The sequence below is a fragment of the Pituophis catenifer genome, unplaced genomic scaffold, assembly GCF_029215685.1.
Source record: "Pituophis catenifer annectens isolate HBS135680 unplaced genomic scaffold, rPitCat1.0.hap2 SCAF_1, whole genome shotgun sequence".
NCBI classification, from domain to species: Eukaryota; Metazoa; Chordata; class Lepidosauria; order Squamata; family Colubridae; genus Pituophis; species Pituophis catenifer.
The window spans coordinates 195,081,365-195,105,976 of NW_027256881.1; the positions used below are offsets into that span (position 1 = coordinate 195,081,365).

A 24,612-nucleotide genomic window follows, 5' to 3' on the forward strand; every position below is an offset into this window, starting at 1 on the left:
CCTCTGCCCTCCAGCCAACACCTTATGCCACCTTTCCCATCAAAAAATAAATCACTCAGAGTGCAGCATAAAAAGCATAAGGAGTAATTATTTAACACATCCAAGATAAACTAAAAGGAACAACAAAACAGAAATTGTCAGACTGGTCACCAAAGTAATACAATAAACAATATGCAGAAAGAAACATTTTATTGTCACTAAAGAGCAGATAGAGGAAGATAACTTAATCATCTTTCCTCAGCCTGATGGCCTACAGACATTTATGTATTTGTCAAACATGTACAAGATAACAAGTGTAGGTATGAACATAAACATAAACAAAGGAAGTAAATACAAGTAAATGGGGACAGTAAGAGGGATGGTAGGCACACTGGTGCGCTTATGCACGCCCCCTTTATGGACCTCTTAAGAAGGGATTGAGGCCAGTGGTGAAATGTAAAATGTGTTACTACTGGTTCCGGGGGCATGGCTTGGTGGGGGAGGTAATATGACTGGGTTGGGCGTGGCCAACTTTTTTTTTTTTTTTACTTTTAAAAGCATTTTTTCTACCTCTTCGGCTGAAAAAAAAATGCTTAAAAATGCTTTTAAAAGGCTCTGACAATCCCAGCTGAGCCGCGCAATAGAATAGAATAGAATAGAATAGAATAGAATAGAATAGAATAGAATAGAATAGAATAGAATAGAATAGAATAGAAAACAGAGTTGGAAGGGACCTTGGAGGTCTTCTAGTCCAAACCCCTGCCCAGGCAGGAAACTCTACACCACTCCAGACAAATGGTTATCCAACATCTTCTTCACAATTTCTGCAGGCAAGTTGTTCCACTTATTAATTGTTGTCAAGAAATTTATCCTTAGTTCTAAATTGCTTCTCTCCTTGATTAGTTTCCACCCATTGTTTCTTGTTCTACCCTCAGGTGCTTTGAAGAATAGTTTCTCTTTCTTCTTTGTGTCAACCCCTGAGATATTGGAATACTGCTATCATGTCTCCCCTAGTCCTCCAGTCCCCTAATCATCTTTGTTGCTCTTCTCTGCACTCTTTCTAGAGTCTCAACATCTTTTTTACATCGTGGCAACCAAAACTGAATGCAGTATTCCAAGTGTGGCCTTACCAAGGCATTATAAAGAGGTATTAACACTTCACGTGATCTTGATTCTATCCCTCTGTTTATGCAGCCCAGAACTGTGTTGGCTTTTTTGGCAGCTGCTGCACACTGCTGGCTCATATCTAAATGGTTGTCCACTAGGACTCCAAGATCCCTCTCAGTTACTATTATTGAGCAAGGTACCACATATATGGTACCTGTGCATTTTGTTTTTCTTCCCTAAATGTAGAACCTTGCTTTTTTCACTGTTGAATTCCATTTTGTTAAATAGCGCCCAATGTTCAAGTCTGTCAAGATCCCTCTACATTCTCTCTCGCGATCAAAATGGACGTCGCCTTATTTACGGCCATTTCCCCGGCTCTCTTTCCACCCTTTCACAGCAGCGCCCGAGCCGCCCTTCCGCCCCCGCGCCCAATATTAACGACGGCGCGCGTGCCGCAAAGTGACCTTCCCCAGCTGTGCACGCGCTTCTCCTCCTCCTCCCCCGCCCCCACGGGTTTTTTTTTTTTAATGTTTCTTCTCCTTCCCCACCCCCCATGATCCCGTCCTCCGGCTACTGCGGCTGCGCAAAGAGCTTGCGGTCCTTTCGACCTCTACAGCCGTACTTCGCTTAGGCGGAAAGCCGCCCGGCGCCGCTGCTGCCGCTACCATCCCGTGAGTGATCCAGAGGGAGAGAAGAGGGGGGGAGTCCGCGGATCCGTCTCCATCGGGGGCGCTATCGTCCCCAGCGCGCCGTGGAAGCGCTCTCTCCCGGCTCCTAAAGTTCTCTTTTCTTCTCCTTCCCCCTAGCGAGCTACCAGGCCCCCGGATCCTTAGGAGCTGCAGAGCTCCCGTGGCCCCCCTGCTCTCCCAGCAGCGCAGCGTTTAGCAGCAACCATGTTCGCGTGCATCAAGCTCGCCGCCGGCTCCCCAGCATTGGTGAGTTGCAGCAGGGCGAGGCTTAAGTCTTGCAGCCTGCGTGGCTCTCCTTGGGTCGTTGCCCTTCGGATGTCGCCTCCGGGAAACGGGGACGCCTTGAAAGGGTTTTTGCGGGCGAGGATCGGAGAGAGAGAGGGGGGCAAGGGCGGGTTAGAGGCCCAGCCGCCGCTTTTGCCCCTTTTAACCTCCCCGCCGCCGTGCACGCACCCGGGCACCTCTTGCGGGGAACGCATCCAAGCCCGTTCGGCCGTGCGGGGATAAATCCCGCCTTGCGAGATCCCCGAAACTGATTTTGGAAGGAGGCCGACGTGGAAATCCGCGTGACCTTAAGAGGCCCAAGGACACCAAGCAGGCCGAGGCGGCCGGGCCCGGTTTGCTTCCCATTCATTCATTCATTAGGCCTTCCCTGAAATTTGACAGGCCGCTTGTCGGAAGTGAATTTGGGGTTTAAGGAGGGGCTATTATGGGAAATCGGGGGTGAAAACCTGCATGGGGAGAGAAAACGTGTACGTGTGTGTGTGTGTGTGTGTGTGTGTGTAACGATGGGGCTGTTTTAAAATAATCGGAATTTCTCTGCTTGGATCCAAGTGTGACAGAGCTCTGGAGAGAGGAGAACCGGGGCTGTCTTTTATGTAAATGGTTTTAGGATTGGGTAATCCGAAGAACGTTTGAAGGTCATCACGTGTAGTAGTAATCTTGTAGTAGTAAGGAAGGTTTCTCCAATTTGGGTGCCTTTTCGATGGATTGGTTAACCGTTTCTTTTATTCTCAGCCAGTAGTGGGTGACAATGCAGGGGATAGATTATTTGTAATCCAACACACCTCAAGGGCGCCATATGGGGAAGGCTGTTCGGATTGAATTTTAGACAGTAGGAGGCAGTCATTGCCATACAGAAATACTGGATTTTGGTGTTTTTCAAACCTGATCAACTATAAAAGCCTAAAAACCCACAACTGCTTTGACATTTTAGAGAAGGCGTTAGAAGCCAAGATGAACGAAACCCTCCAAGGAAGGTACAGAGCATTCTGGCACAGGGAACAAACATTTTTGTGGGGTTCATTTATGTACTTATCTAGGCAGAAGTGGTCTGAGAGGAGAGAATGGGAAAAAGACAAGCACCTGAACAAGTAAGGAAAGGAAGACACAAAGGTCATTGCAAGGGTTTAAGGCGGGAGACACTAGCTGTGTTCTACTTGCTCTGTTAGACATGCAATTTGTTTCAGCCAAAACCTAGAATAACCAAAGTATTCTGGGATTTAGTCTGCTTGAAATTCTGGTAGAGCTTTTGAAGCATGAAGCATATTTTGACACACAGCCCAAATTGTTTCTCATTCTGTTCTGACTAAAATACTTCTATATTTTTCCCAAGGGTGATTTATTTGTTTAAAAGAGATAAGTCATGCTGAAAGACATTTCAACAGGCAATTTAGACATCTCACACACTGGAGAGAAGTCAGTGTTGATATATCTTCACAGACAAACAGTAGTTCAGGTTGCTGACCTTGGTTGAAAAAAGTTGAGTGGAGTCCAACAGGTTTAGTATGTGGATGGGAGACCAATAGGAAACCATAGAGATGAGGTGTCATCTAGAAAGAGAAGTTAAATGTTTCTTAAAATGTAAATTACTTTTCTGTTGCTAAGAAAGTTATACGAACATTCCCATATAATTTTGTGTGTGTATAAAACATTAAGATAAAAACTATCACAAACTAATATAAAGAAGAAAAGAAAAAGGTCAAAGAAAAATAAATGCAAGAAGAGGAATTGTAGTAGAAAAAGTTATAAAAATGGCTTCTACTATTCTTCATAGAAGTCATAAATACAAATATATTTTAATCTCTCCATAAAATTACATCATATTGTATAAGCCAATCTGTATCAAAACCATAAATCACAAGTTCCATTTTTTTCATTTTTACACAAAAAGTTGGTAAGTAGCTTCCAATTAGCCACAAATTTAGATATCTTTTATAAAATAAATAAATTTGTTCATTTCAGCAAAATCTGTCAACTTCCAGTAACAATTCCTCCATAGTGGATTAAGTTGAATCTATCTCTCTATATGTAATAACCTCACCACAGTAATTGTATATTTAAATAACCTTCCATGGTTTTTCCCTAATTTTATTCAATAATCCTAAAAATAAAAATTCTGGCTACAGCTGAATATTAATCTTTAAAATCCTCAAAGTATAAATCCATATTTTTTTAGCTTTTTTGTAGGTCCAGCAAAGTATGAAGAAAAATGTCCTGAAATGTTCACATTTTCAACATACATTTGAAATTCCTCTAAACATTCGATAAATTTTCTCTGGTGTCATGTATCAATGATAACATTATTTTATAAAAAATTCTTTGAGATCATAACATAATGTAAATCTCAATCCTTTTCACCATATATTTTCCCATTCATCCATCTGTATATTATAAACAGGACATTTCCATGTAATCAACAATTGTACTTTATGGACAGAGTGGCAATATTTTCTTGAATAAAACCCTTTTTTAATATATTTATTGTAACATACCTTTTGGCAATCAACTCCTATTTCAGCAATTAAAACATGTTAGAATTAGTTAAAGGTTAAATATGTTACAATATTTGGTGCCAGAATGAGTTTTTCCTTATAGATGAGGTGGCTATTCTGAAATCCCAAATAGAATTAATTCCAAAAGTTTTTGGAGTCTAAAATCGTTGAGATTTGTTATGATGCTTGATTATGTTAATCTTCTCTGATGTTTAGATGCGTACTGGATCAAGGATCCTATACAGACCAATTTCTGCATCGATGTTGTCTAGGCCGGAAGTCAGGACTGGAGAGGTACCTTAAACAATTCTGTAGCTTCCTAAATTATCTGGTGAGCCCATGTGTTCTTGTGCTAGTAATCATAATTCACAATAAAGTACCAAGCTGTAAATTTGACCTTGCCTTTACAGGCCACCTTCTCTGCCCACCTCCCAGTTTCTTCCCTTAAATAGTACATTTTACTTGCTTCGAGCAAGTTAGTTTCATTAATGAACATGGAATAGAATATAAACTAAGCAGCACTAACCAATTTATGTTTTATGTTAAGGTTGGTACTGTATTTCTTTCTTAATAGCCCCGCTATTTTCCATGTCACTACTATTCTGAGCAAGATTCTTTAAACTTTATGGATGCTTTCTGGTTGCTCAGCATTGAATCTGCTTCTAAAACTGCACATTGAGTAGCAGAATCTGGTTTATTGGTTCCCAGTATCAAAAGGGAAAATAGAAGACAGATGCTGAAATACAGCATTCTCTTACTAGTTGTCCATTCTAGATACCTTGCTATCAATATACTAATCTGGGCAGAAATAATTAATGGCCATCAGAGGTGTGATGGTGACTATTTTTAATAATACTGATTTTACTTTAAGTATGGCTTTTGGGCTAAATCCAGAAAGAGTAAAAACACTTCCTAAATTAGATTACCTCAAAAAAAATGTTGCTGCCTTTCTTCTAGAATGCTTTTTTTAAATTTTATAATACAAATATTGGGCTACTACACTGAAATTAATCCTTGGAGTTTTCTCTTTTTTTTTTTTTTTTTTTTGTAGGGCAATACTACTTTCCTTACAGGTTCTCATAATGCTGGCAATCAACTAGCACTAAGGGAGTTCCAAACTAGTGCTCTCAACAGGGACATTGACACCGCTGCCAAATTTATTGGTGCAGGTGCAGCCACAGTAGGAGTGGCTGGTTCTGGTGCTGGTATTGGAACTGTCTTTGGGAGTCTAATCATTGGTTATGCCAGGTAACCTACCCTTTATCTGATATTCAAGTAACTGGGATATATGTCGGGGAGCAATGGCGAATGATGAAATGTGTGATGAAGTGTCCCATACATACTCTTCCCCTTTGTAGTTGGACTGCAGCTTCACAAATGTATGAGGAGCTAAGCTTGCACCTCTACATCTTAATACACACTTTGTCAATTTGATGAAATCATGGCTTGCTGTGGAAGCTACTATTTTACATAAACCTGCATGCAGAAATGGAAGATACAGGTAGTCCTCAACATAGAACAGTTCATTTAGTGACCGTTTGAAGTTAACAATAGTACTGAAAGCAACAGTTTTTTACAGTTATGACTTTTGCAGCATCCCTCTAAAGTAAAAGAACTGAAAGAAAAGTCTACACCAAGAACAAGGAAAGCTTGTAATGAAGAACATGATATCTCAGCTAAGACTCAAATAAGTGTTTAAATTGTAATGTATTTGACTGAAAAAGAGTGATCTTTAAAATTCAGAAAAAGCTCCATACTTTCATACAGAGTAAGGGTTACGTTAATTATCTGTAGGAAAAGTCAGTATTCATAGCATACTAATGTAAACTACAATGGAAGATAAAATGGATACTTAACAAACGTACATTTTCTTAAACCTCAATTATACTTCCATATAGAAAATTGCAAAGTTAGAATTCAATTAACTTTGAAAAAAATCAGTTTGCAATTATTTAGAGACTGAAAATTCCCATATAATTGATTAATTTGTCATCCATGTCCCTTCTTTTTACTTGCCGGTAGATTCAATAATCACTAAAATAAGTTGATTCTCCCTTTCCCATAAAAACATATGAAGGAATAACTTCTCCTAAATGCCAACCAAACGTCGTTCATGTTTAAAAACTATTGTGATAACTTTGGTATGATTTAGAAAATAAAGCAGTAAATTAACCATAAAACCCATGTCAGAGGATTTTGAAATAATGAGAAATAGTCCTTATTAACTGATCATAATTGTGACCAGCATCTCCAACATTAAGCAACACCATCATAAAGTGAAATGTCATATGACCATGCTGGCATCATATGGCATATGATATCAGTTCCAGCTATCATTGTTAAGCAGATCACCATTACTACATTATCACATAATAGATTATTAGATTACGATGTTACTTGCGACTTCCTGCTGACTTCCCCCTTGACTTTGCATGTCAGAAGCTGACTGAAGATCAAATGGTGATCATGTGACTGCAGGAACTGCAACCATTGTAAATGCACTAAGTACCCAAATCATGATCATATCACCGTAGGAATGTTGTGATGGCCACAATTTTAAGGACCGGTCACAAGTCATCTTTTTTAACATCATGGTAATTTGGACCATGGTCACTGAACAAGTGGTCAGAAAATTAGAGCTACCTATAATATTCAGTAACTGGAGAAATAGAGGACTCCATCTTCTTTCCAGCTAAAAATAAGTTTTTCACCATAAGATTTATGGGCCTCACGGATATTAACTGGCTGCTTGAGAAAAAGCAGCTGTGCCAAGCCCAAAAACCAAGTGGCATATGGTGATTGTTTCACATATATAGACAAACCTTATCCGACTGAAAACTCTACTATCTGCATCTACAATATACTCTGAACTATTAGCAAGGGGCTATCTTCATCCTCTTCCTCTCGTGCAAAATATTTGGATTGAGTTTCCTCTTACTCTTCTAGAATATACACCCTCCTTCCTACTATATTACATCACATCCAGTTACAGAATCAATGTCATAATCCTTTCAGCAAGTCAAGGGTGCTTTTGAAGTCGTGTGTTGATAGCCAACCTTTAAAACATACATTGCTGAAAAGTATAATACCAAACTGGATCTTCAGGACCAGGATAAATATATTCTTAGTATTTTAATTCCATAATCTCAAACAATGTGCCAATATTCAGAGATGTTGGAAGGTATCAGGTTGCCTATCCCTCCCTAGCTGAAGAGTGTGAAATTAGTATCATTATGAGACTGACTCTTACACTTAAGAATAGAAAGCAATCTCTTAAAAATGGCTGATTTCACTAAACTAGGATTAGGATTCTTTTCATCATAATATGTAGATTTTGAGAAACTGATTTCTTAATCAGAAATGTAAGCATTAAAGAAATTCCCAAGTTTTCCAATTTCCTGAACTATGTAACGCAGTGGCTCACCACGTCCAGTTGAGCTAAGATCTCAAATTGACTGATGTGTCTGGAAATACAGGTGGCTGTAATTGCATCTGGAAGGGTAGCCATACCCTACAGCAAGCTAATCCCACCATCTGTTTTTAAGGTGTGAATGGGTTTAATGGTAATCAGCTGTACTAGAAAGTGTGAGCTATCTCCTTCAAGAGTAGGCAGCAATCAAAAGCTACACTTAGGGCTGCCAATGGGGCTAATTTCCAGAGGTATGACATCAGAAGACTCTTGAAGGCTGCAAAAAGAGTTTCAATGTTGTAGGCCCGTAATGGCAAACCTATGGCACGTGTGCCCAAAGTGGCATGCGGGCCCATGTTGCCTGGTGTGTACGGCATTGCCCGTTCCTGTTTTGGGTTTTTGGTGCACATGTGTGCGCGACAATCAGCTGGCCTTTGCATGCGGCAGTGCCAGAAACAAAGAGCTGGTCTTCCATTTTCCTGCGTCAGCATGCACACCGGCCAGCTGATAGTCGTGTGAACATGCACGCCAGAAACCCGGAAGAGTAGCTGGAACCAGAAGTTCAGTATCTGAAACCGAAAGTTCATGGGTGGGGGTGGGGGTGGGGGGCATTCGTCCTGGACAGCTCCACTTCCTGTTTGCGGCCCAGATGTGTGCACACTCCCTTTTTGGCACTCAGTGCCGAAAAGGTTCACCTTCACTGTTATAGGCTATATTGTTACCCAGATTTGTGTTGGTTAGCACATGCATGTGTCACCCCCTCGTTAAATGAACTGCATCTTTTTTATTAGCTTTAAGGTGTCATTAGCATTGGCTATGTGATCACCCCACAACCATCCTCTCATTGGCTTGCCAGAGCCCCACCCGTGTTAAACCCTACTTAGCTGATCAGCTAATAGGCAAGGAACAGATTGCTATTTCTTCCATTACTTTTCTAAGAACTCAAAATGAAAATTAAATGAAATACCCTCCTTTGTGGCCATCCCTAACAATGTGAGAGACATGTGTTGAAATACATTGTTGATCTTCCTATTACTCATGATTACCTACGAGGTCTCTAAAGATCAGAAGGGGCATACGTCCTAAAAGGATGCCTACTCTGTAAAATTAAAATTGCTTTCTACTATTTATACAAATGTGACTTTTATCTTGTATTTCTGTTTAGGAATCCTTCTCTGAAACAGCAGCTATTCTCCTATGCTATTCTGGGATTTGCCCTGTCCGAAGCCATGGGTCTCTTCTGTCTCATGGTTGCATTCTTAATTCTGTTTGCCATGTGAAGAGATTTGTTTCCAGTGTTGGCACTAATGAACTACAATGTGATTCTGTGAACGTGAGCTTGGAAAATGTTTATCATGGAAATGTATGCTACTTCCAAAGCAGCTTAATTAAAGATGGTAACAAGTTTAAACTTACCATGGTTTGTTCTTTAATTACCTGACTTTTTCAAAGCCTATTGAGAGATCAGAGGTTGACATTTATCTTTTGGGAGCTCATGCCAAGAAAATTGATATTAAAGCTCAGCGGAATAATATTGTGAATGTGATCTGTTCAGATTACGTATATGACTTTGCTTTATCTTACATGGGCATAAATTATATCCAGTTGGAAATAATGCCCTTTAGCGAATGGCTGTCAGCTGTGTGGGTAGCACCAGTAGCGTCATCATTTGGGGGAGGATTAATTAAATCTGTATGACACTTGAAAGAAATACAAAAATGGACCACTGGGAATTCGTATTCATATGGAAATTGCTTTTCAGATTATAAATGAGTCTACCAGAAATATTTAATAAAGGGTGTAACCTAACACATGTCTTTTATACAACATTTGGTAGATTTATCTTATCATGGCTCTTGAATAATGAAATAGAAAATCAGAGTTATTTAAAGGAGAACATACTGAAGTAAAAAAAATCAGTTCATATATTACTTACAAGCCAGACAAATGCATACTTGCAACAAACAAAATATCTCATATTCAAAATAAAGTATCAATATAATGCCAAGAATGGAGAATTGCCAAGCAAATCCAATTGCATATGTGTTAAAACAAGACAAATGAAAAATTTTAAATGAAAAAGTCGGGAGGATCATACATGCAAATTACATTTGTGCATGCTCAAAAAGCTTCTTGAAGTTGGATTAGTCAACACAGATGTAAACATGAAGGACTACTATTTTAGGAAATTGAAACCATTTTATTTTTTACTTTTTTCAATCTTGTCATCCAAAACCCTTTTCCTGGCAGAATATTGATCAGGTCCCAGTTCAGCAACTGCCCCTTCCATCAGGTAGAAGCAGTGAGCAGTTTGTGCACTATTGCTGATCATGGTTTAAAAGGCACATTTTATGGCTGCCAGGTGAGTTTTAGAATGACATGTCCTGTGGTTTCAACTGCTCTTTTTTGATCTTATTTCCTTAGATATTGATATATGGCAGACAATTCTCGTTTCACATAACATGCCTGAACATTACTGAAAACCACAACTGGAATGTGGCTGGGATTTATGCAGTTGCATAAGTTGTCTGCATTCTTTTTACCTGTAACTGATTTTACAATTGGGAAAAAAAAGCAAAAAGCAAGAATTGATTATGACGATGCTAATAAAATTAAATTGGTAGAAGACTTGCATCAAGTATTAAAGTTTGCATAATCTACAAAATGAGCGTCAATATTTAAGACTCATGTTATATCACAAGCATTAATTTAGCTTTCCTCAAAGAAGTAAAAGTAGCCCTTGGATATTGTCCACTCAGTGTCTGCTCAAGTGTATAAATTACTGAAGAAGGATGGCTTACAAACGATCCTTGGAGTCCTAGCCACTGTAGCATCCTCAGTCACACAATCATAATTTCCAATATTCCTTGCTGCCTTCTCTCAAAATCAATGGGGAAGCTGGCAAGAAGATGGAAATCATGCTCATGTGAAGTCCTAAATCCTTGCTTAATACAATTGTTTAATGATAACAACTAGGACTGCCACAATTGCCATAACCAGGTCTGCCATCTGCAGTCATGTGATGGCATGCTTTATGATTATGTCATTTAACAATGGCAATTACTGTTCCAAGTACCATTGTTAATTGCCTGTATTCTGGAACTGCTGGATTTCTAACATCCATAATTCCTATCAGAGAAAGAGGAGTATACAAGATGGTCCTTGACTTAAAACAGTTCATTTAATGACTTCAAAATTGCATAAATGAAAAAATAACTTACATCCATTTTTCATACTTGCAACCATTGTAGCATCCTCCATAGCCATGTGATCAAAATTTGAAAGCTCAGCAACTGACTCATGATGGTTGCAGTGTTCCAGCATCATGCGATTGCCTTTTGCGACCTGACAAGCAAAGTCAATGTGGAAGCAAGATTCATTTAGCAATCACGTTATAACTTAACTTCAATGATTTACCGGTATTTAATGGCAAGAAATATCAAAAAGGGGCCAAATTTACTATCTCACTTAGCAACAGTAATCTTAGGCTCAATTGTCATAAGTCGAGATTGCCTGTACATATTTATTCAGAAGTTACAATTGTATTGCTTTCCACTTTAGGTAAATATGCAGAAATTACAGGCTCAACATACCCTTTCCTGTGTAATAATTGATTTAACAGTTGAACCTCCATGTGCAGAAATCCATTTTATCCTAAATACATAGTTGTTTGTGTGTATATACATATGGGATGTGTGTGTGTGTGTATACATACACACACACACATACATATATACATATACACAAACACAGTGACCATGTTTTCTTGGTAAAAAGCCTGAACCTGAAAGGGGCAAATCTAAAAGGTTCATAAAGATAATATTTTTAATTATTTATAATTTTTGCTTTAGAAAAAAAAAAATCAGGAGGAAAATCAAGAAAAACTTTACAAAACCAATATAATAAAGGACTGCCCTGTGGAATAAAGGACATCTGGCTGCCGAGACTATCAACGTGCAGTGATTTTTGCGTCTAGCTAACACGCCTCCATGCACTTCGAATCCAACAGTCCTGCCCCTCCCTTCCAGCACTTGGGAACACCCAAGCTCCCCTGGAAAGGACAACTTCCTCTTCTGCGCGCAGGCGCGAAAAGGAGGAGCGCAAGAAGGAAGGAAGGACGGATGGGGCTGCTTCCGGCCACCCAGGCACCGGCGGAATGGCACAGGCCCCGCCTTCGCGGAGCCCACAACCACGCGGCCTCTCCCTCCTGCGGTTGTGCGTGCCTCCTTCCTCTTCCGTTCCGTTTGTGCTGCACCCGGCACCCCCCCTCCCGTCTCCGCGCGCGGGGCACGTGACCCCGTTTTCTCCTGACCCAGCCACCCTCCCCAGAGAGGGGAGGTGGGGGAGGGGAGAAAGGAAAGGAAGGCAACGCGAAAGAGAGAGGGAGAGAGACAGACAGACAGACAGACAGAAACCGATATGTCCCGGAGTTCCCGCGAGATGTGACGAGAACCGGGTGGGAGGGGGGGGAGAAAAAAAAACCCGGGCTTTAATGTGCGGCTCGGCCGGCGGTCGTGAGGGGTGAGTTGGCTGTGTGTGTGTGCGTGTGTGTCTGTATGCGCGCGCGGCGGTGTGGTTTTGTTTTAATGGAGGCGGAGAGGAAGGCCGTGCCTCGCCTTGACGTTGTAGGTTAGGATAACGGCTCGGGGTGTGGCTGTAGCCCCAGCCGGGGGTAGGCTGAGGGAGAAGAGCCGGGGCCCTGGTGGTGGCTGAGGAGAAGGGATCCTGGGGAAGTATAACATGGCGCCGCCGCTCCGTGGCTTTTTTTCCCCCCTCCTTCGACTCGTCCTTCGCTCCCGGCTGCCGGTTTTGGCCGCCCCCGACGCCAGCCTGGCTTCTCCTGTCGTTCCCGGTTGGCCTTGGCCCGGACGCCTCCGTCTCCTTCCGTTTTTCCAGGAATCCTGGAGGAGGAAAGAAGGGGGCTGGAGCCACGGAGGGCCCGGGCCTCCTCCTCCTCCTCCTCTTATATCATTGGGAGTGCAGATATATTGATAATACATGCATACATATATATAGCCGGACCTTCCCTCCCCGCGGTCCCTGATGGAGAAGGCCAAAAAAGCGTTGGCTTTTGATGGCCAAGTGTCGCTTTTGACGAGCACTGGGCACCTATCTTCTCCTATCACCCTGTTTCCTGCAAGGAAAGAGATCTAGGCAGCTGAACTCGAGAATAAAATAGCTCTCGGCCCAGAAGGCTTTTCCTTTTTTCAGTTATTAAAAGGAGGTGTGAGAGTTAAGTGTAGCAGAGACTGCTGGTGTTTTATTGTTGTCACTATTATTCCTTATTGTAGGACAGATAGTCTATCCAATCAACACTTTTTCATTTGACTCCAATGGTGGCAGGAACATAACTTTTTCCTTCTGACATTGTCTTCACCTGATCTCCACCCTATACCTGCAGCAAGGGTTAATTGTCCTTGGCCATTTCAGTTCTTAAACACTTTTTTGCTCTCTTCTGCTGACAGAATTGTGGTTAATAGGACCTGGCACGTTTCATTGGCCATTTGATTACCATTACAATTAGGCAGTGACCATTTTGATTTGGGGTGTAGAAAATATCAACAAAGGTTATCTGCCCAAATATTTGTTTTGTAAAATGCATTTTCAGATCTTGCACCCAGGCTTTTTTACATTCAGTTTTAGCACTTTTTTTAAGTTACACAAGTGCTAATCCTGTGTTCTAAACATAAGTTTAGGATTCTTTTGAGAGACCAGTAATCCTATGCTGCACAGAGGGTTGGTTTTAACAGGGAAAGTGAACAGTGTTTTGCCAACTATAGGTTGTTGGCTCAGTCACTGTTGGGTGTATTACATGTTCTTGCTGGGTTTAAGCAGTGACCTCCCCCATCCCCATTACTACTTTTATTTTGGAGGATTCACAGATAAAAATACTGGTCCTGATTATTAGATTATTAGGAAGGTACAACTGGTGCAGAATGCAGCAGTTTGCTCTGTAATGATTGAGACTTGCCACAATTCAGACAGCCTAACTGGAGTAATTTACAATTCTAAAAGCTGTTTGTACTAACTCCACCTTGATTGTCTTTGGAAACTAGAGTAGCCACCAATCTGATTTCCGTGGGGAAGTGCTTACCATTTATTATTAGAACAATTGTCAGGTAGCTAAATCTATCATGCTAAGCATCTTAATCATGATGGAGTCAAGTGTCCTACAAATCCAATAAATCTGTCTAGATGTCTTCCTCTCCACAGTAAGAAGAATTTTTTTCCTGCTTGGAGTTGATGCTGTGTCGGAGAAGAAACAAATCCGGAGGAGTTTACCAATCACATTTTTAAACTTGACCTTTAATAACTAAGTTTACATAGCACCATTCTAAGGCCTTGTTACAGTATGAGATTAAGGATCAGCAATCAGGGCAGCACAATTTATGTGACATGCTTTTTTGCTGGCTAAAATACTCATGGATAGTTAATTTGGCCATCTGAAAGAAGCCTAAATTTTACTTGGGTAATGTTTGAAATGGAATGAAATATCCTGTTTAAAGTTATTTTTCATAGAGGACCTATAGTGGAAGGTGAAGAATCTGTCTGCTTATTTATTTATTTATTTATAAAGAATATGTTTATATATGCTTATGAAATTTATCTTATCAGTCATGTCAAGTTTTAAGCTTGTAATTTAGTCTGAACTGAATCAAGATGTTTAGTGCATAGACTCTTACTGTATACAAATAGTTCTCAATTTATGACCACAATTGTGATCAGAATTTCTGTTGCTGAGTAAGGTGGTTAAGTGAATCACCTGATTTTACGACCCTTTTGCCACAGTTATTAGTCAAATTACTGCAGTTTTTAGGGGAATTGCATCATTAAGCAAATCCAGTTTCCTCCATTAACTTTGGCTTGTCAGAAGTTGGTTGGGGAGGTTGCAAAATGATAAATCGTATGACTCTGGGATGCTGCAACTGTTGTAAATACATGCCATTCTGAATTTTGATCACTTGACCGTGAGGATGCTATAATACTCATAAGCATGAAGACTATCTGTATTCCATTGTTACCATGGTTTTGTTCATTTCCTATTTTAAATGATTACAGGTAGTCCATGGGTGATGGCAGTTGGGTCTGGGATTGGCATCACTAAGTAATGTCATAAAATGCAAGGTCCATATTGTACAGCAACAGCAATCCAGACATTCACAGTTGCCATTGTAACTCCAAGACGTGTGGGTCATTAAGCATGAAGCAGCGGAAGCCCCACATAAGGAGAACGGGTATGTGATAGGCACAGGCCACAGACAAGTTGGGGAGGGAGATGCTGTGGTGTAGTGCAAGTATAGGGAAGCTGAGAGAAGGAGGGAGCAGGGAGCCAGAGAAGGGGGTGCAGTTTGCAAAAAGGGGGAGATTTGCCAGAGCCACTTTTGACCTTTGCCATCTTCCCCATTGATTTTGTTTGCTGGTAGGGAAAGTTGCAAATGGCAATCTCATGATCACAGGATGCTGCAACTGTCATAAATGCGAGTGGTTGCCAAGTACCTGAATCACAATCACATGACCATGAGAGCAGTGTGATAGCTGCAACTTCAAATGGTCGCTGGATGAGTGGTCAGTAAGGCTAACCATGTGTATATTTTACTAAGTTACTATTGTGACACTTTTCTCTCAAGATGAATTGCGGCTCCCGAAACTTTTTTTATTCTTTTAAAAATTAGCTAATTTTCATCTATTTCAAATAATTTCTAAAGCCCACATTGAGTAGTTTCTGAATGTTTGTAAACTAAGATTACCAAGTCAAGAAGAAAGATTTTGATGTGTTCTTTTGAAATGATGTACAGGTAGTCCTCACTCATTAAGCAACCATTTGAAGTTGCAACTGTGCTGAAGATAGCTTTACAATTGGTTGTTGCACTTATAACCTTTGCAGTGTTCCATAGTCACTTGATCTCCATTTTTATACTTAATAGTCAGCTTCCAACAAGCAGAGTGAGTGAATTAAACTGCAATAAAATTCCTAAATCTTCTAAATTAATGGCCGTGTTGCTTAATGGTAGAGTTGCAAGTCTCAGTTGTGGTTAAGTGAGAACTACATGTAGTTTAAAATACTTATTTTAAAAACAATTATGTTACTCTGTGCACATAATTTTGAAATACGGAAATACATTCCTCTAGTTCAGCTCAGTTTTCAATTTTTCTATTAAAAGAATTTTGAATGTGTCCCTATTGATCCATGATATATATATGGTCATAGGAATTTAGATAAAAACTTTGGAAATAGATTATTATATAGGCTATTATATATCATAAAATTAACATTTCCCCTCTGTACATGTTTACCAACACCTTGTTTAGATAATTCCATAATTATTGAATGTCCTTGTGTTGTAAATCTGCTTATTCATGAAATACCATATATTTGGCAGAATATCTAGTTTTGCAGGTTGGAGTTGTTGCCCAAAAAACAATGAAAATGTATGTGTTCTAAGGAAGAATTCTAAAGTCCTGAAACAAGCACATATTAATGCATTTACCTCTGTCTTCAAAGAATAAATAAAATCTATTTCTCATCATCTCAGAAATACGTGTTTCTAGGCTATGTATATAATAATATATTCTCCAAGTCATGTGTCATGTGACAAAAGTTTCTATTCGCATTCATTTCTCAAATGGACCAATTAGGGCAGTGGATGCAATTAATTTTCCCAAGGGGCAACATGAGAAACTAGAACTGTTGCAGAGGGCTGAACCAATAGGCTGAACTTAATTCCGCTCAACATTTATTTTACCGTTTTATAAAAAGCAGTAAATTACATGGTTTTGATTAGTTGCTACTGGTAAGAATACATATTACATCTTATTTACATTTTGATTTTTAATTTCCAATTGACTTTACATGGGCTGGATAGGAACAGCCAAACGGCTGGATGTGGCTTGGGCACCGTAAAATGCCCAGGTTTAAATTAAGATGTGATGGCAACAATTTGAAATTATGATGGTACTGAATGAATGGACTTATGACTGGTAGTCAAAATTATAAACGGGCAAAGCCCCCGTAGTCACCTGATGAAAATTCGGACACTTGGCATTCAGTTCATTCTTATGACCGACTTCAGGTTGCTGTAATTGCCCCCACACATGAACCTATATCTACTCCAGTCTCAGCCACCCTTTACCCCACCAGTGTGCACAATGCTGCCATGGCTGTAGAGGCCCAGGCCTATTCTCCACCCCTCCATGTCCAAGGAGGCCTCTGCCAGTTACAAAGCCCAGCAGCCACATTTTTGCAGCTGCTGACAAGCGTGCTCAGCCAATGCAAGGTGTGGCCTTATAGAGGCTGCCTTGGGATGTTCCACAAATGAACCATTATCATCATTTGGAAGGCTCCTTTTCCAAATTGTCCCAATTTGGAGAAGGAACCTTTCAAACAATTGCAAGAATAGTGCTACCTGTCGTGATTGTTTAGAAGCCTAGAAAGCTAATCAATGTGATCATTCAGTTGTTTGTTGCATTTATTGCATCAATGGATGACAATACTTTATTGTATACTATTGGATCAAAAAGAAGACTCTCGAGATGTCTTTTAAATTATTATATGCCTTGTCTTGAGATATAATTTGTTTTAATAAAAAGAGCAAAATATATGTTTTCATTAGCAAACATAGCTTTAAAAAACCACATAATCTCTTGCCGAGGAAGCAGTGGTTCATAAAAAATACTTTTTAGGATTTTGTGTCTGAATCCAAATATGTATTGATTTGATGGAACAAGTAGCAGCATGGGATTCCTTTCCCTTGTGCACTTCAATTATTCTATCTATAGTGGAAGCAGAACACAACTAAATTTATGTGGAAGTAGTGATCTTCATTTCTGATACTGACTTGTCTTCAGGACAAGTTTTCTCAGCTACCCCTGAAGGATGGTTGCGGAGAAAAAGGAAATTGTGACTTAATGGGTTCTTGATTTTTTGGCAGCTTAATGATAGCACTGATTGCATGAAAGTAGTAAGTGTCTAGATGAAAGCTCATAAAGCTCTTCAACCATTTCTAGGTGGGATTAGACTTTTTCTTAATAAATTGGAGGGAGTTAAGGTGTGCTCACTAGCTCAGAAGGCATGAAACCAATTATGGTTGGTTCATAAACTCTGGCACTTTTCGATATTGTTATTTAGCTATGTTGTGGTCAGTGTTCCAATAATGAAATTAGATTGTCCCTTACTTTTATTCTTAAGGGCCTCATATAATGGTAGCATGTTGAGAAGGATAAATCCATACACTGATTATCCCCATACCATCTTGGAATACAAGGATCCAGATTTTTCTTCCTTGTGTATAATGTCCATCTGGGCAATACTGTTTGGTAGACAGTATGGAGTGCAATTTTGATGGAAATTTACAATTGGTCCCTAGGGCTATTTACATCCTGAATTCAAAGTTCCAATAGCTAATGCCCCATTCCATCCCCACTATGGTTATATGATTGCATTTTGGGTGCTCAGCCTGTATTTACAGCCATTTGCAGTATCCCACAATCATATGAACATGTTTTACCATATTTTTTGTCAGAAACTTCTGGTTTCCGGCAAAAAATCGTCCATTGATATTTGTTTAATGACTACCACAAAAGTCATAAAACCAGGTGCAGTCATTCATTGAACCACTTACCAACCAGGACAATTTGCAGCTGTAATTCTGGGCTGAATTACAGTTGTAGGTCAAGGACTACCTGTATTCTCTGACATTGTTCACATTGCAGCAACTTAAATACAAGTGCTACCTACATGGAAGGTCATTTTGAATTATCAATATCTGGACTTCTGCTGCATGTTTTATGTGGAATTGCCATCAAAAATTCCAATGCAGTTCAGTTTGGCCAGTTAGCTTAATTGGAACCATAATATCAGTTATAAGAACTTAGTCTTGTCCATCTAAAACTTTGGTTTGGTTTCAAGTCGTGGCATGGTTTAATTTTGGAAGAAAAACAACATCTAAAGATATAAATGTAATGTTGAACTATATTCCTAAAATATGGACGTTAACGTTTTCATGAAAAGAATTGACTCCACCAAGTCAGAGTAAAAAGAATAATCTTTCATAAATGGAAATAAACTTACCCACCTGAAATTAAAGAGAGGTTCACTTCACTGAGTCTGAACACTTTTCATTGGAATCCATTAGAATCTAAAATTGGTTAGAATATTTTAAAATTTAAATTTATTTAAAAAGTGTCCCATTTGTATTCATTAAGATATAAATTTAGTCTACTTATTGTCATGCATAATTATAATAAACCTGTTTTAGTAGAATAAAAATTATTCAAGACCTATCTGATCTAATTAAAGATTCCACTGACACATTTTTCTGATAATATTTTATACATTCCTCATTTCCATTGTTAAGTTTAAGAACCTCTGAATTAATGGTATCTAATACACTCTGAATTTGTTTACATTAAGCTTTATAACCTTCTATAGCAATTAGGTTCCACTACTATTAGGCACCACTTAGTAACATCTTTGTTTATATATTTACCTTGCTTCTGTCACAGGTAATTCTGAACACCTTACACACCTGAACATAATAATGGAAGTAAAAATACGAATAACAGAATATTACCACAATCATATATTCTAAGCACCAAGGAACAAATATAAGCAATCTGGAGGAAACTCCTCAAGGGACAAACTCCAGGTCCCAGAAGGTTGTTGTCAAAACCAGTTCTGGATCATTTTTTGAAAGTCCAAATCTGACCTCCAGGTTCTAGAGAAGGGAGGATAAATTATACTTTCTAGCAGTAGTTTTGCAAAAGGAACCAACTGTTCAATATTGTAATGAACTAGAAGGAACCATTAGAAGGATATTACAAAGATGCTCAGGTTCTGGATCATATAGAATTTTAAAGATGACAACCAGCACCTTGAATTGCCTCGGAAGCAAACTGATATCCCACGAACTGGCTAAAGAACGTTACATGTGCAGATAGACCAGTACCCATAAACTCAAGCTGCTGATACACACCGGCTGCTGCATTGTGGACCATCCGAAGTTTCTCAGTAACTTTCCAAGTCAGTCCCATGCCTATATCCCACAAATAGGTTATCAAGCTATGAGTGATTTGAGCAAGGTTTTCTTATCCAGGAAAGGCCATGCTGTAATTGCTGTACAAAATGAAGCTGTGAAAGGCTCTTCTTCGTAAAGGTAGTACCTGTTCTTCAGGGACTCCCAGATTATAAACTAACTCTAAATGGGAAAAAGCAACTCATCCAAAACCAGAAAAAGAATATAGCATCTCTGGAATAAGAGGTCTTTCGCACTCAGTAAATTGTTCATCGTGCCCCTTTGGCATAAATTCTTGATTTATGACCACAATTGAGCCCAAAATTTCTGTTGCTAAGCAAGACTATAGTCTTGTTAAGTGAATTTTGCCCCCTTTTACCATCTTTCTTGCCACAGTTGTTAAGTGAATTACTGCAGTTGATAAGTTAGTAAGACAGTTGTTAAGTGAATTTGGCTTCCCTATTGACTTTGCTTATCAGAAGGTTGCAAAACCTGACTCTGGGACACTGCAACCATCATAAATATGAGTCAGTTGCCAAGCATCTGAATTTGATTACGTGGCCATGGGGATGCTGCAACGGTGGTATGTGTGAAAAATGGTCATAAGTCGCTTTTTTCAGTGTTGTAACTATAAACAGTCACTGAAGAAACTCTTATAAATCAAGGACTACCTGTATAGGTAAGAGGGAGATATAGTGACTCATTTATGTCCTGTTAAAGCCTAGTTTCTGTACTTCATAAAAATGAAGCTTGACTAATAATTGCGTCTTTAAGTTTCAATTTCACTTTGGCAAATAATGCCCCAGATTATTTGGGATTTTTTTATTACGTTATTTTAAAAATATGCTTGAAATACTGGTAATTTAAGTGTATTGAAATATTGTTTTTTATTTGAGGCTTTGTCATGTAAATCAATGCAAGATAAATTCTTGGCACAATCTTAACTAATTATGTTTGCTATTCCAATATAGGTAACACAAGAACCTGTAGAATATGAGTGATGACAAACCCTTTCTATGTACTGCCCCTGGATGTGGACAGGTAATATATGTATTTTAGATTTGTTCATCTAAGACAACAGAGAGACATCTGTTACATCAGAAGTGGTTTATTTCTGATCCTAAAGCATCTGTCTCCTCCTTTTAAACAAGAAGCAATTGTCCCAGTCTAATAATGCACTTCTTGCTGCATGTTCAGTTTCTGGTTCTTGGACTGGGATGAGCAGCAGGTTTAGCTTCCCTTCACTTTCAAGATACATTATGAGTCTTAGTATTGCTATATTGAACGGCAGTATAAGGTCTGCAGTGGATCTGCATGAAGCCTCAATCCAAGTGCATTTATTTGTTTGTTTGTTTATTGTAATTGTTCCTGATCGGGGGTAATTTAGGAGTGGAAAGTTAGATAGATTAGAAAAAAACATATTAAAATTATTTCTGCTAACAGAGTTGTTTCATTTTTCAAATTGCTTTATTTTTCTAATTGCTTCATTGCTTCATAATCAGAAAACTCTTATTAAATTGTTTACCTTAATTTTGAAAGATATTCCATAGCCGTGCTGAATAATACAAAGGAGAAAAAAAAAAGAAATTACCTTGGAGTTTCTTTTAATATAAAGAATATTTTAATGTTTTCCCATATGGAGTGATATTTTCAATTATATAAAGTCATGTTTTCACCATTCTTGTATTCTTTTTGAGTATGTATAAATACTTTTACAATATGCTTGAGGAACTCGTTTTGCAGTACATGTGGGTTCTGGAAAGGAGTAGTTTTCTTGAAGAATTATTTTGAAAATAATCATAAATAATAAATAGGCCTAAGCAAAATGATGGCTTGGAATAGGTTTAATAATTGTCACTCAGTACAAAAAAAGCAAACTTCCTGTAAATGGGCTACCTGTTTGATTAATTGTGTTCATCTAATTGAGGAAAGACTTGTATTTCCACTAGAGTTCAAGGGTATGGTTTTGGTAATATTTTTGGACCCAGCATTATCATTTCAAAGCCTGAGTGACTTCAGGAACTTAGGATACCTTTTATCATCTTGGTCTGATGATAACAGCCATGACCTTGCCAGGAGAAAAATAGCCTAGCAACATCATCATTTCACTCCAGGTAGGATTATGGATTATATATGTCCCTTTGAAAATAGTCCAGAAAGTTTGATTTAAAAATAGAGCAGCTAAGCTGTTACCTAAGAATGGCTGACACAATTACATTATATCAGCTTTGTAATTTGCCTGCATATAAGTCCATTTTTCTTGCACCAGTTCAAAAAAATGGTAGTAGTAGCCTATAATTCCCTAAAGGACTTAAGGTCAGGCTGTGGAATCCCTGATGCTCTCTGAGCTTGGTTGTTGGCTTACAGGGATTTCATTAACAACTAGATAACATCATCAGTCCCTTTAATTTAATCATCAGTTAAGGTAAGTCTGCCAGAAGCAGTATCTCCCTCTATGATTACTTATCAGGACATTATTTTCTGCAGAGATGCTAGCCTGATGCTTCCATTTTGGTGTCAGATGAAGATTTATTTTATTTTATTTTTGCTTGAATGTTTCAAAATGTATGTAATATGTTAATTTTAAAATTGTAATATTTGTATAATTTTTAATTTTATTGTATAACATGTTTTAATTGATTGTATAACATCCAGAAAATTTCTGATGTGGGTATAATATAACAGTACAGTAAACATTAAGAGGGTAGGAAGATGAAAAATTCAGCATGATCTAACTTCTGAAGTAATTTAAGAAAATGCAATTCTTAAAGCAGTTTTTCAATTTAAATTCTGTGGTTTGTTTTCTTTCGAATTCTACATTTATAAACGTGACCTAATGTGTTACAGATAGATAAATTGTAGCTGTGATATTTAGTGGATTAATATATTTAGAAATATTGACATGGAATATTCTATTTTCATATGCGTGCCCTTTTTTGGATAATGTTTAAATGATTTCTGAACACATCTAAAGCACATGTAGCATTCACATACTACAATTTTATTTTATGTTAGTCAAAAGCTACTAATTCCTTCCCCAATATAATATTAAAATGGCTGAATGATTGACAGCCACTGTGCACTGTTACACTTCTGAGTTTGCAAAGCATCTTTGCTATCACATTTTTCAAGCAAATGACCAGAAAGCCATCTCCCTTTTAAAAATAGTATAGGTTAGCGATCCAATATCATAGATATCTTATCTCTATCCAATATCATAAAAAGAGACAAGGAAGAGAAAATGTTCAGGACTCTTAGGATGGAAATTCAGAATTAGTCATGGCTTATTAAAAAGGTAAAGGTTTCCCCATCCAGTCATATCTGACTTTAAGGGACAGTGCTCATCTCTGTTTCTTAGCCAAGGAACCAGAGTTGTCCGAAGACAATTTCCATGGTCATGTGGGCAGCATGACTATACGCCAAAGCACACAGAACACTGTTACCTTCCCACCAAAGTGGTGCCTATTTATCCAATCACATTTGCATGCTTTTGAACTGCTAGGTGGGCAGGAGCATGGCTCACTTTTGCAAATAGGTAAATATAATAATCTAATGGTCCAAGAGCGTTTAACTGATATGTTCAGTGGTATTAAATGAAGACTATATCCTGATGTGTGATCTATAACATCAAATTTTAGTTTTGAATAATTTCAAAGTGTTATTCTAAGAAATGCTAGTATGTGCTAGAAGCATATATACCATCCAGAAGAACACACACTAGAATGCATGTTAAGCTAAGTCTTATATGCGAACAGCAGTTGGGGAATTTGCACAGAAATGATCTATTCCTTGTAATTTCCATTTAATTGTGCCCCACAATTACTGACCATTGGATAGAATCTAATGGCAAAGTTGTGTCAAGGAAAACAGAGCACATAGAAATAAGGCAATTTTTTATATGTATTTTCAATCTATTTTTTAAAATTTCTGATTTTTCTGGAGTAGAACTAGAGCAGGGGTGTCAAACTCAAAGCCCGTGGGCAGATTCGCCCCGCAGGGGGCTTAAATCCAGCCTCTGGCAGCTAAAACTGGCTGCGTGCGGGGGGGCCTCGTTTTCACCCTCCATGATCTCCAGCACTCTGTCGGCCAAAAATGGGCCCCAAAATGGCCCCAAAACAGCCGGCTGTTTTGCTGCAGAGTGCTGCAGGAGGCCGTGGCAGCCTCCCGTGCCCTGTTTTGGCTGGCAGGGTGCTGCAGGAAACATCCGTCCCATCCACCCACTCACTGCTGCCCCCCACTGGCTTGCAGATGCTCATCTGGCGCTCGAAGAAATCCAGTTTGAACACCCCTGAACTAGAGGATTCTTAGGTGGGTGGCTTATAGAATAAGGGCTTTCTGCCTGTTGCAAGTCCTTCATATTTGCAATTTATCTTGGTGGTTAAAACTCTGAATTATTGTGTGTCAAAATTTGTATTTAAGTAGAGTGAAAACCATTAAAATTGATATGTGTCATTTGTTACTTATGATGATGCTACTTAAATATTCAAGAGAATGGTCAATAAAAAAAACAAATTTAGAAGTACGTAATTGTATCAACCTTTTAATTAAACAAAAATCAATCAGCCTTTTCATTGCAAATGGTTTGTAACCCATTCAGAAAATTATTCCCACTGTTTAGTCATAATTCAAATTTATAACTGTAT

General features: G+C 38.7%; 2 protein-coding genes across 3 annotated transcripts in view; both read left to right on the forward strand.

Moving 5' to 3' along the window:
* Positions 1–1,648: 1,648 nt before the first annotated feature.
* ATP5MC3 (ATP synthase membrane subunit c locus 3) lies at positions 1,649–9,373 on the forward strand. The gene is made up of 5 exons (XM_070934005.1): positions 1,649–1,757; positions 1,893–2,021; positions 4,766–4,843; positions 5,601–5,797; positions 9,124–9,373. Exons 2-5 carry the CDS (start codon positions 1,980–1,982, stop codon positions 9,236–9,238), a joined length of 432 nt encoding a protein of 143 aa, XP_070790106.1. The 5' UTR covers positions 1,649–1,757; positions 1,893–1,979; the 3' UTR covers positions 9,239–9,373.
* Positions 9,374–12,440: 3,067 nt separating this feature from the next.
* Positions 12,441–24,612, forward strand: part of ATF2 (activating transcription factor 2) — a 46,334-nt gene continuing 34,162 nt past the window's right edge. For both annotated transcript variants that reach the window (XM_070934092.1, XM_070934155.1), the window contains exons 1-2: positions 12,441–12,479; positions 20,941–21,010. In XM_070934092.1, the coding sequence (XP_070790193.1) occupies positions 20,963–21,010 (48 nt within the window). In that variant the 5' untranslated portion in view covers positions 12,441–12,479; positions 20,941–20,962. The remainder of the gene's footprint in view (positions 12,480–20,940; positions 21,011–24,612) is intronic.